General features: G+C 36.6%; 1 protein-coding gene across 1 annotated transcript; it reads left to right on the forward strand.

Moving 5' to 3' along the window:
- Nucleotides 1-339: 339 nt before the first annotated feature.
- Nucleotides 340-10,347, forward strand: LOC129774983 (proton-coupled folate transporter-like). The gene is made up of 8 exons (XM_055779106.1): nucleotides 340-569; nucleotides 634-889; nucleotides 948-1,061; nucleotides 8,704-8,952; nucleotides 9,019-9,500; nucleotides 9,604-9,730; nucleotides 9,863-10,019; nucleotides 10,190-10,347. Exons 1-8 carry the CDS (start codon nucleotides 435-437, stop codon nucleotides 10,284-10,286), a joined length of 1,617 nt encoding a protein of 538 aa, XP_055635081.1. The 5' UTR covers nucleotides 340-434; the 3' UTR covers nucleotides 10,287-10,347.
- The last annotated feature ends 1,743 nt before the right edge of the window (nucleotides 10,348-12,090 follow it).

Consider the following 12,090-nt stretch of genomic DNA (forward strand, 5'->3'; position numbering starts at 1 on the left):
TGCATAAAATCCAGAATGATTTTCATCGGTACGCAACACACGCAGCAGTACGCAACACACGCAAATTTGATGACCGGTGATGGATTAAATTGAAGCCAGCTTGATATTAAACGAAACTCGTTTGATCATAGTCCCCACGAGACTGAAACAGTGACCAGCATCTCTCTGGGCCCATCTTCACCTGCATCCGAAACAGGTTTCGAGTAGAGTTTTATTTTGAACGCATATTCGTCAACGCCAAAAGCAAATGCTGGTGAATACTAGAGTAGGAGAAAAAAGCTATGTTTTTGTATATTTGCCTCTTTCCGCTGCTGCCATTTCACGCTGCTTTATAGCAAGCCGATGCTAAATGAAGTTTTACACGATTGCTTCAGGATGCCATCATCAGAGTGTTCCGGTTGCGAGAAGTGTTTGGTTGATAATTGTGAATTAAAATGGCCCAAACGGATGATACTCGGCGTAATTGGCTCCAGAAGTTAAAATCCTACGTTACCGTAGAACCGGTAGTTATATTCTTCATCTTTGGCGTGGTTTCTTCGACGGGAGTGAAGATTTTCGAGTACGAAAAAGTTCGTAGCTAAAGGTTCCATATATCCGGCCGGTTGTTCACTTATTCTCGCATCGAAATTGCAGGCATGTGCCAGCAAGCTGGGCGTGGATCTGCGAGTTTGCGAATTCTTCCCCCAGCTGGAGGATAATAATATTTGTGAAGGTGTGGAAACTTTGAATATCACTTCCGGCGTGGAGCCTGGTGGAAATGATTCGCTTGGTGGAAGTTATCTGGTCGACGATGAAGTTCAACGGTTGGAGTTCAGACAAGCTGTTTGCTCGGCCAAAGAAAATTCAGTGAATGAGGTGGCTTCTTTGAATTCCTACAGGAGCATTATAAGTGAGTTTCTTGATATGATTGGTAAAGTGCTGATATAATAAATGTGCATCCGATACAGCTGGCATAGTTCAGGCCTTGGTGCTTCTTTTCGTTGGAAGTTGGAGTGATCGCGTTGGATTGAGGAAACCGTGCATCTTGATTCCTATTGCAGCAGACATCCTCAACTACTGTGGTTAGTATCGAATGTTTTGTTGACAGCAAAAAAAAGGTTGATGTGAAGATGAGTTGAATCGGTCGATGATGTACAGTGAACAGGAATTTAAATGATTTTGTTTTCGAGATTGTGCCGTATTCAGCTTGGAAATTACTGCTTAACATACGACGAATGCTGCTGAAGAAGATAATCATCGCGTGGTACACTAGTCATTAGCTTCGATCAATCATCATCTGTCTAATTATTTCGATATGACTATGTAATATTGTCAGCTATAATTGATTTTTTTGCTAACGAAAGACTCTTGTTCATATTCAGCCATTCCATGTCAAACCGATATAGTAGCTCTCAGATTTTCGTAAAAAGTGGTAGTTTCGTTCTTTATCGCAAACTATTAGACCCGTATTTTTTTATTTTTTTGTTACGGTGCCCATTTTCATTTTAGGGCCATAACTTATGAACTACTGAACCGAATTAGATGGTCGACATCTCAAATTAAAGCTAATTCTAGTCATTCATTGGAAAAATTCATTCTTGGAAAAATGCTACGCTTGCAAAATTTCAGGTTTTGGTTTTGTCTATTGATTGTATTTGTTTTTTATAGTTTTCATAGTCTCGGGACCAAGGGCGCTACATTTTTTATATTTTTCTGGAAAGCTGAGGATTTTTCACATAACATATCTCGAAACCAGGGAGGCGTTTTTTTTCGTTTTTGAGTTATGATTTATCAAAGTTACCCGATGGTTCAGAAAATCATTTTTCCCTTTTTCCCAAAAATGTTTGTTTTTCAAAAATGTATTACTTTTGAACTACTGGACCGATTCAGACAATCAAATCAAATTAAAGCGCACTAGCTGGTCTTTTTTGAAAAAATAACGCACTTGCCAATTAATTGGATTATAGTCACATACATCCAGTCTAGTCGCATACAAATATTGAACGAAAACTGAAAACATATTAATTTCGAAAAATCATAACTTAAAAACGAAAAATAACACCTCTCTGGTATTCGGATATATTATGTGAAAAAACCTCAGATTTCAGGAAAACAAAAATATAAAAAATATAGCACCCTTGGTCCCGAAACGATGTAAGCTACAAAAAACAAGTATAATCAATAATTACGAAAACAAAATCCATTTCTAATCAGAGTGTAATATTTTTTCAGACAATACTAGCTCATTGGCTTCAATTTGATATCGATCATCTGAATCGGATTAGTAGGTCAAAAGTTATGATTTTTAGTAGTGGAAAAAATGGGAAAAAAATGATGTTTCGGACCATCGGTTAACTTTGAAAAATCATAACTCAAAAACGAAAAAAAACGCCTCCCTGGTTTCGAGATATATTATATGAAAAATGCTCAGCTTTCCAGAAAAAATATAAAAAAATATAGCGCCTTTGGCCCCGAGACCATGGAAGCTAGAAAAAACAAATACAATCAATAATAACAAAAACATAATTCCAATTTTCTGCAACTGTAGTATTTTTCCAAAAAAATACCAGCTAATTGGATTTAATTTAATATATCGAATGCCTGAATTGGTCCAGTGGTTCGAAAGTTATGAATTTATGAATAAAGTCATTTTTGGCAAAAATGCGAAAAAATGAATTTTTCGGACCACCCTAAAACGGGAATGGTCACCCTAACAAAAAAAAATAGTAAAAAAATACGAATCTAATAGTTTGCGATATAGAACAAAACTACCACTTTTGACGAAAATCTGAGAACCGCTGTATCGGTTTGGCATGGAATGGCTGTATTAATGTATATGTTTTGAAGTGTTTGAAGCGGATGTCAGTTCATGAAAGGAAAAAGTTGGAATTTATGGAATCGAGCAATGGGAATAACATTGTTTGGAAATAAGTTGAAAAGAAGGATTTCTGGCAACCGGTTCCAAAATCGATATCATATTGGAATAATAAGATTATCCCCATCACTATGATTTAAAAATGTCTCGTGTGTATCTACAGTTGTTGTTGTCTAAGACGATGAAAAACAAGTTGATTCTCAATCATTTGTATAGCGAAGGATATCAAGAGAACTGGATAGTGAAAATTCCTGGTTAATTAAATTGTGTGCATTTGAGAATGGAATAGTCCATGCACAAATTATTTTAAAAAAATGCTGTATCATTTGTCGATTTGATGGTGAACGTATATGTCGTTTATTGTTATAGAGCGATTTCACGCCAAGTAAGGCGAAAACAGCCGCCAATTGACTCAACTCTCGTAGATTTTTTTTAAAACTCTGTATATAAGTTGGCAGCTACTCAAAATAACAATGTTTAATATCATACGACCAATTTCAACATTTAACCCGAAAAATCCGTAATCGAAATCTGGCTGCCCGATTGAAATATGTACAGTGTTTGACATTGTAAGAAAAAGTCAATGTCAATGAGTTTTCAAGGAATGATGACCATACAAATACAGCATATAAAAAATTATATGTTAAAATATTTTATATATTCAATTTAGATATTTTTTCAAAAAACTATTTTTGTTAGAATACTGCTTCATCTTGCCTTCCCAATCTGTATTTTTCGATTTATTCTTTTCTTATTCTGTACTTTGATGAATCTGCACATTCACATAGTATTGGATAGGTCACTTCATTTATCTCTTTCATATTAAATATCTCTAACATGATATATTGCATTACGAGCTGATAAGTCCTTTGAGAGCCGGGTAATTATGGTCCACGAAGATTTCCCAACCGTGATTATTTTGGCTACTTAGAAATCTCATGGTGGTTCAGGACAAGATCACAAATTTCACCTAAGACTACACAATTATTTTACTCAATTCACTTGTTTATCACTTCGAATATTGGTTTAGAATACATCTACATTATAGAACTAACCTCTTAGTAAAAGTATTCAATAGCTCTGGAAAGGGCTGATAATTTCTGTGGGTTTGTAGAATCAGCCAGAGATGGTGGATTGATGATTCATTTTCGTCCTCGCAAGAACAATACACAAGTTGGTATATGCAGCAATTTTTTTCGTTTTTGTTAATGACGAGGTGATGCACGGAAGAACCACCTTTAAGATCGAGTTTTAGGAGAAAACAAATATAAAAACCCTAGCTCGAGAAATAATAAATCACACAATAAAAGTAAAAAAGTTAAAAGCATCGATATTTAGTTTGGCCTCCTAAAGATTCGATGACCTGTTGGAGACGTTTGGACATACTATCGACCAAGTTCTGGAGGTGCTGAGGGTTGATTCCATTCCACGCCTTCTGGAGAGTGTCTTTATTAGTGACACTATCTTTTACCACTTTGTTGTCGAGAATGGCCCACAGGTTCTCAATCGGGTTGAGATCAGGAATTTGTTGTGGCTATCAAAGGGTTTTTATTTTGCGTGATCGCAAATTGGTTTTGATCTTCTTAGCAGTATGTTTCGGGTCGTTGTCCTGTTGGAAGCGATTGCTTCAGGTTACATTGCCTCCTCCGCGTTTGACTGTAGCCTGCAAATGACATTCCTGCAATCCTGCATCATCCTTCCGCCACATTCTTTTTTTTCAACTTTTTTTCGAGCAAATTCCAACCGTTTCAGTTTATTTTTGTTGCTGATAATCGGACTTTTTTGACAAAGGACTATGTATTTGATTTCTATATACACTCAACCTAGCGTTGGCAGAAAACATTTCATCTTTGGCAGAAAAGATGCCATTTCCTGTGCATGAGAGTCAAATGCGCAAATAATGAGATATTTTAAAAGCTTAAAAATGGTTTGTATGTATGCGAGCAGACATCTCTTTCTGTTTTCTTTTCTCTTTTCATTTGGGATTGTGCAAAAAAAAAGTCCATACGACGTCAATGGGGATCGAACCAAGGCCGGCTGGAATGCAAAATTACTTCAAACGACCACGTTATTCATATAGCTGCCAGCGCTATTATAAAGGAGCGTGATAATATTACACCTCATCATAAGATGAAGTTGGATGGTGTTTTCTAAGACGAAAAAGAAGAACATGAACGAGAATATATCTTTCTCTGTATGGGCCGTGTATTTGGCAAACTATACGAAAAGATTTCATATGCTTTCATTGAAATGTGTCTCCTGTTTCGCTCAAATTGGCTCTATCATATATATTATACAAATGATATACATGTGTTGGGGAGTAGAACATTTTATTTTATTTTTTAGCTCATTTGATGTAATAACTCGGGATGCCAGAACATGTGCTAAACATTAACCTTGGGTGTAGGGGGGTAACTCTACGAAAAATGTAACGATTCATTAAGAGTTTTCAAACGTATATTGCTCAAAATTTGCGACATATGTTGTGTTGTATACCATTAGACAGGAAATTTATTCACTATTTCCCTTGGAACACAAATTGAAAATATCGTAAGAAAGTTAAATAATTTGACGATTAAAATGGGTATGTTTTTCCGATTGCACTAACCACTCGCTTTCCTCCCTGACGCAACGAGCAATCTTCTCGCCTACATTCGGGCGTTAGTTCAAATGTTAACCGAAGCGTATTATGAATTACTAGCTGACCCTAGAAATAAACTAGAAATTTATTTTTCGTTATCACACTCACGTTTTCTTACTAAGCGCACGTTAATGGCTCCAATCGCAGAACTGTTCATTGATTGATCGTCTAGTGTACCCTTTAAAATTACCTTTTACTATAAATTTCCTAGTATTTCTACCAAAACTCTTCATTATTATATGAGATTATTTTCAGACACAATTCTCGAAGATTTTTGAACCACTTGCAAATAACATGTTTCTCCGTTACATGGAATAAATGTTTGATACAGAAAACACGATATAATAAAGATAGTCCTAAATCGGACAATTCCTTTCTCGAGTTTTGCTATTATCAACACATTTGATGATTCATTTTTTATATAGATAGAAGAAGATATAGGAGTGAGTTTTATCACATTAAAATCCATTCCCACTTTCGAACAAAAATCAATTTCGTTAGCGCAAACATCAAATGGACTAACAACGTTTGTCACTATGTAATTATAGAACATATGCGAATTTAAATTTTCCTACTTTTCCCATTTTTCTTCAGAGTTTTCCGAAAATTTTGTTGTTTGGTGGAAATATGTGTATTATTTTTTCTGGACTCCCTCTCCATTTCAGAGGAGAGAGGTGTGTCATACCATCATAGAAACATTTCTCGTATCCAAAGACCCTCACATCCCAAATTTGGCTCAATTTACTTGATTAGTTCTCGAGTTATGTAGAAGTTTGTGTTTCATTTGTATGGCAGCCCCCTTGCCTTTAGAGAAGGGGAAGGATTGTTAAGCCACCATATAAACAATTATTGCCCCCTAAATGCTCCATTTTGCCAAAGTTTCCGTTTGCTTGATTAGTTCATGAGTAATGCAGAATTTTTCTCATTTGTATGGCAGAGACCCCCCCCCCTTTTGGGGAGAGTGTCGAACCTCCATGAAGACGTTCATCGATCCCTAAAACCTCTATATGCCAAGTTTGATTCCATTTGCTTGATTAGTTCTGAATTTATTCAGTCCTCCCTCTTTGGAGAGGGGGAGGTGTGTCAAACCACCATAGAAACATTTATTGCCCCCTAAAATCTCCACATGTCAAATTTGGCTCTATTTGCTTAATTACCGTTCTGAATCATATTTCGGACGCTTAAGGCATATGATGTAGAAAACAGATCTCAACTTTATGCACAGGTGCATGGCTTATTTTGGTAGATATTTTTAATAAATTAGTTCAATATGCTTTTAAGCTGTCTACTTTGGTACCTATTTGATTGAAAACATAAACATAAAAAAAATCATCGAATAAAATGCTTTTCAAATCAAGCGAATAAGAATCACACTTCGGACACCATTTATAAAAAAAAATCAAATTTCGGACAAATTGAATTCAAATTTCGGACACTTTATTTTGTAACTCTTTGAACGAAAATTACATTACACTTGATTTTATTTTATACTCAACTGCGAAACAGTAACCAAACAATCACAGTAACCTAATAACGATGATGAAAACTGATGAGACACGAAATAAATTTAAATATTGATGAAGGTGTAAATTCTACGTTATCACGCAAAGCAAACGTCAAACATAAACGATAATAAGTGGATTTTGGATTTTGGATGGATTTTTTCCTACTATGCAATAATTCAAATGTAATTCTCAAATAAAGTGATAGTGAAACCAAGGGATTACTCTAAAGAAGAAATTGTGATATTAATTTTATTGTTATATCATCAGTGCATCAAGCATTTCAAGATATTAGAACAAAGTGTCCGAAATATGATTCAGAACGGTAATTCATAAGTTATTTCATATGTGTCTGCCATACAAATGAAACACAAATTTCTGCATTACTCGATAATTAATCGAGCAAACGAAACCAAATTTGGCATGTGGATGTTTCAGGGTGCAATAAATGTTTCTAAGGTGGCTAGACACTCCAAAAATAAAAAATGCTGGATAAATCGTCCAATGGTATCTATTATAACATATATCGTAAGAACGATTCTGTGTAATATGCATTTGAAATCTCTTAATTTTTTGTTACATTTTTCCTAGAGTGACCCCCTATATAGAAATCAAAGACGTATTCATACGTCAAAATGGAATATGGTTTGCTACAATACGGCGAAATTCATATTTGATACACTTCATTGATTTTGAGCCACAAAAAGCATGTCATTTCTTTTTGGTTTTTGCATAAATATATTTATTTTACATAATTTTTGTTTGGTACAAAGTTCTGAAGTGTAGATAAAAATTGCCTGAAAAAATGCTTGTTTTGTATGATGTGATCTTTTTTATGACTTTGAATGTTAAACAAATTGATTTATTCTTTAATTGTTAAAATAAACTACTTACTTAACTTAACCTCAATCTAAACTTATAATCTTACTGTACAACAAAAAAATTGCGGACAAGTTCATGCTCGAAATAAGGGCACCTCTCTCCGAATTTCTGTATTAATTTCTAAAAGTTCTCATCTAGGGTATCCAGGTAAGTTCTTTCGTGAACCTCCGTTGTTCTTGTACAGGGGGCAGTTTCAGAATGATCTTGAGAAATTTATTTTGAATCCGTTGGAGTGTGTCCTGGCTCATCCCTCTCAGACAGGAATCTCATATTCAATAGAAACATAGATGACTTGTTTATAGGTAGGTTTAGGTTCATAGTTGGACATCGACTTTTTCCGATGTATAGTATTTGAGACTCTGGTAATTTGATGAATAGTCGACCTTCCCTCACGGAAACCAGATTGTTCCTCAAGAAAGACACCGTTCTCATCCGAGAAATCAAGTATTCGACTCTGGATGCATTTCTCGAACCCGAACTCAGAAAGGACAGAGAGTAAGCTGATGGATCAATAGCTCTTTGGAACAAAAGGATATTTCCCCAGTTCAAAAAGCATGCCGATTTTTGCAAGCTTCTTGGGAGAAAAACTGACTATACAGGAATCTACGGTTCATCTTTTGTAGGGAAATTAAAGAACAAAATTTTTTTTAGTGAGTCAAAAAGTTGTCACGTCACGCTGGAATGCAATGATTGTAATATTTTATCACTGTATTTTTTTTGAAATAGACGTTTCTTTTTCACAAAATGCGATAAAGGATGTATGGTCCTTCAGAACGTATTTAAAAATTTTCAGTAATTTTGAAAAATCTCTTTTCATTTCCCAGCACTGATCGCATCGGCTGTCTTCATGCGAGGGATCTCCCTTGAGTTCGCCGGAATCATTCCGAATCTGATTGTGTCCTTCAGCGGAGGACTCCCATTGGTACTCACGGGTGTCTACAGCTACCTGACGGTGTGCACAGCGGAAGCAGATCGAACATTTCGATTCGCTTGCACTGCTGTGGCCATTGCGATTATTCCAATCCTGGCTAATTTTTTCAGTGGATTCCTGTTCAAAGCACTCGGATTTGTTAGTAAGATTTTCAGTTCGGTGAATCGTTCATTGGAAACATTAAGAATGATTATGATTTTTTTTTCAGAACTTTGCATTTTGTGTATTATAACGGATTCGATAGGATTGCTCTACGGACTGTTTGTTTTGAAAGAGCCCACCGAGCGGGAACCGGTCACAGCAGAAGAAAACTCTAAAGAAGAACCTGGAGGACCTGGGACCAGCTATTCCGAATCGATGCGAAAACTGTTTGATGTCTCATTGGTAGTGGACTGTGTACGGGTGCTGGCCAGAAAACGGGTCTTCAATCTGCGAGCTATATTGATTTTGACCGTGGTCATCTATTTTATCAATTACGGTGCGCTAGGTGATGTGGAATCCGCTGCTATTCTGGCGTATCTCAAATTCAACTGGATAACCAGCTTGGGAACATGGATTTCGTATGACTTGCTCACCACCCTGCTGGGAACTCTATTGGCGATGGGGGTGCTGAGCAAGCGATTTGGTGTTTCTGATTTTCTCATCTGTATATTCTCGGTTTGCTTCACTCTGATCGGAAAGCCAATTATGGTAGAGTGCATTAAACACATTATGATTATTAAAATATTCAAAGCATATTTTTTTGGTCCTTTCGCGCTGAAATAGTAAATTTCTGTATTTTTTCTCGATCCAGGCATATGCTGTGAGCGCCGTGAAACCTTACCTGTATTACGTGGCAACCTCAATCGATGTGTTTGAGGGAAGCAAAATGGTCGCCATCCGGAGCATCATCTCAAAACTGGTGGAACCGGATGAAATTGGTGTGTAATTAGTGTGAAGTTACTCTGCAGCGGAAAAAGAAGTCAGCATTCATTAATCAACTCATTTCATTCTATTTACCCGGCTGCTGAATTCGTATGGATGCATTGCCATCTTCCGGTATCTGTGATCAGGAAAAATGCTTGCCATCATGGGAATTGTCGATTCCGTACAGGTGGTGATATATCCAACGCTCTACAGTGTGGTGTATCTGAAGAGTCAGGAATTTTTCATCGGCACCGTGTTCCTGTTGAGCGAAGCGTTTCTGTTGCTCTCGTTGGTGATCTATCTGTGAGTGTGTTTCTGATGTTTGAGTTTGTCCCATCCGATGCTGGCAGGGATAGAGTATGCTTTAGAAGAAACATTATCGGGAATCGAGACGTCCAGGCGTTAATTTTTTTATTGCTCGGTGTTCATTGAATGAGAGTGAATATAGTAACGCTGGTTTCAATCTTTTTCAGGTTGCTTCATTTCATGTACACTGATTTCGAAAAGATGAAAGCGAGCCAGAGGAAGGTAGGAGTGGATAACCCTGGAATGGAAATTACTGCCCTCTAAAAGTAATTTTTATTCATTAACAAAATAAGTGTACATAAGTATATTGTAAGGTAATATTTAATAAAAGTAGAAAAACTCCAAAAAATGGTGTAGGTTTTGTGTTTTGACGTAGGACTACGTCTAACAATAAGGGTGCCAAATCAGAAAATAGGTCACGTTCTTATGAAATAATAACGTTAATAACTATTTTTGCTACGAATTTTTGCTCAATAACGGGTAACTTATGCAGCCGCTAGAATAGAAACAACGGAGACGTATGAATCGTAAGATTTGATGTCTCCATAAACAAAGGAAAAGAAGAAGAATAGAAACAACGAAGGGGGATAGCGAAAAGAGAATATTTGCGAAGTAAACCCCACCCTCGCATAGTAAGTAAGCTGTCGCTAGCGTATAATTATTGCATCTCCTCTGAGGAAAATTCTCAGAATTTTTCTGTGCCCGAAACAGCAAAGGTCTCTTATTCTGTTCGATTTGTGTTTTATGATTCCCCTCGAGCTGTGAACGCTCGCGAATTGTGCATCTGGCATTGCAATTAACACAACCATCCGAGCCATGGCAGAGCAGGCGAAAAAAGAGAAGAGTGCAAGAAATTATAGGTCGCTTCTAGATCAGTGTTCGGCTTTGTGTGTGTTGCTTGCTTTCGTTACGCTTACGTACTCAAACTTAGAACTTGTTCATTTCCTGTAGGGGAGCCACGGGTAAGATGGACAGTGAGGGTATAATGGACAGGTGGTTGGTTTGTATAGTTGCATTATGAATTTCAAATTTCTGTTGATGGGAAACCCTTCTACATGCTATTCTATAATATTTAAACTATCATATGACAATGAATACTGATCAAAAGAAGAATAGAGAAACAAAAATAGAAAATCGAATATGATATTAAGCATTTTGAGTGGTTTAATTGCAAAATTGAATTCACTGATGGTTATATTTCGGTTTGCGAGTTGACAGAGAAGCGATATTAGGTATGTACGGAAAAGTAAATTCATTCGTAAGTGGTAAATTTAAATTATGGAAATAATTGCACTGGTGGGGCTGAAATGGACAGTCACATTCATAATCACATCCCATGCATGATGGAAAGTGAAGGGACGAATATTGAACCATTTTTCTTTTTGTTCTATTTCAGTTACTGGACGCACAAACACTGAGAGAGAGTGAAATTATTCCTCTCGCGAGCGATAAACCTCTACGCTTCGTATATTATGAACCTGTCCATATTCCCCCCACTCATGTCCATTATACCCGCACCGATAAAAATGTTGTACTTTTCGACTTGTTTCAATTTCAGTAAAAAACATGAATGCAACAAGCTCCTAGCTTTGTTGACGGTTTGGACCGAGAGTCGAAAAACGATTTCGCGTCATTCTCGCGATGTTTCTTTTTTGTCGCTGCAACTGTGTGCATCTGTTAGACGCGTGTTTGATGCTTGTTGAATGGCGATGCACAGAAGATGCCTCTCGTTGGACACTCAGTGCAATGCGTGCATTGATATAAAGAAACAAATTGCGACATTTGACCAATTAGTGTATTGTTCTCGCAAAGGTAAGAAAGAATCGGTGCTCCTCGAAATGATTCTACAAAACCACGTAAGCCATTGAACCTTTTCAGGGTCCCCGGAACTTTTTACTAAAGAGTTATTTATGAAATTCCGACGTATTCGCAAATAATATCCGAAATGACAAACCAACAAAAAAAAGAATGCGTAGTCCTAAGTCCTAAGCGCTCGTGTCTCGGATACAACCCTTCGATTTTTTGTTTGTTTTATTATGTAATGTATGCTATTTTGCCAACTAATGGC

This window comes from Toxorhynchites rutilus, chromosome 3 (genome assembly GCF_029784135.1).
Source record: "Toxorhynchites rutilus septentrionalis strain SRP chromosome 3, ASM2978413v1, whole genome shotgun sequence".
NCBI classification, from domain to species: Eukaryota; Metazoa; Arthropoda; class Insecta; order Diptera; family Culicidae; genus Toxorhynchites; species Toxorhynchites rutilus.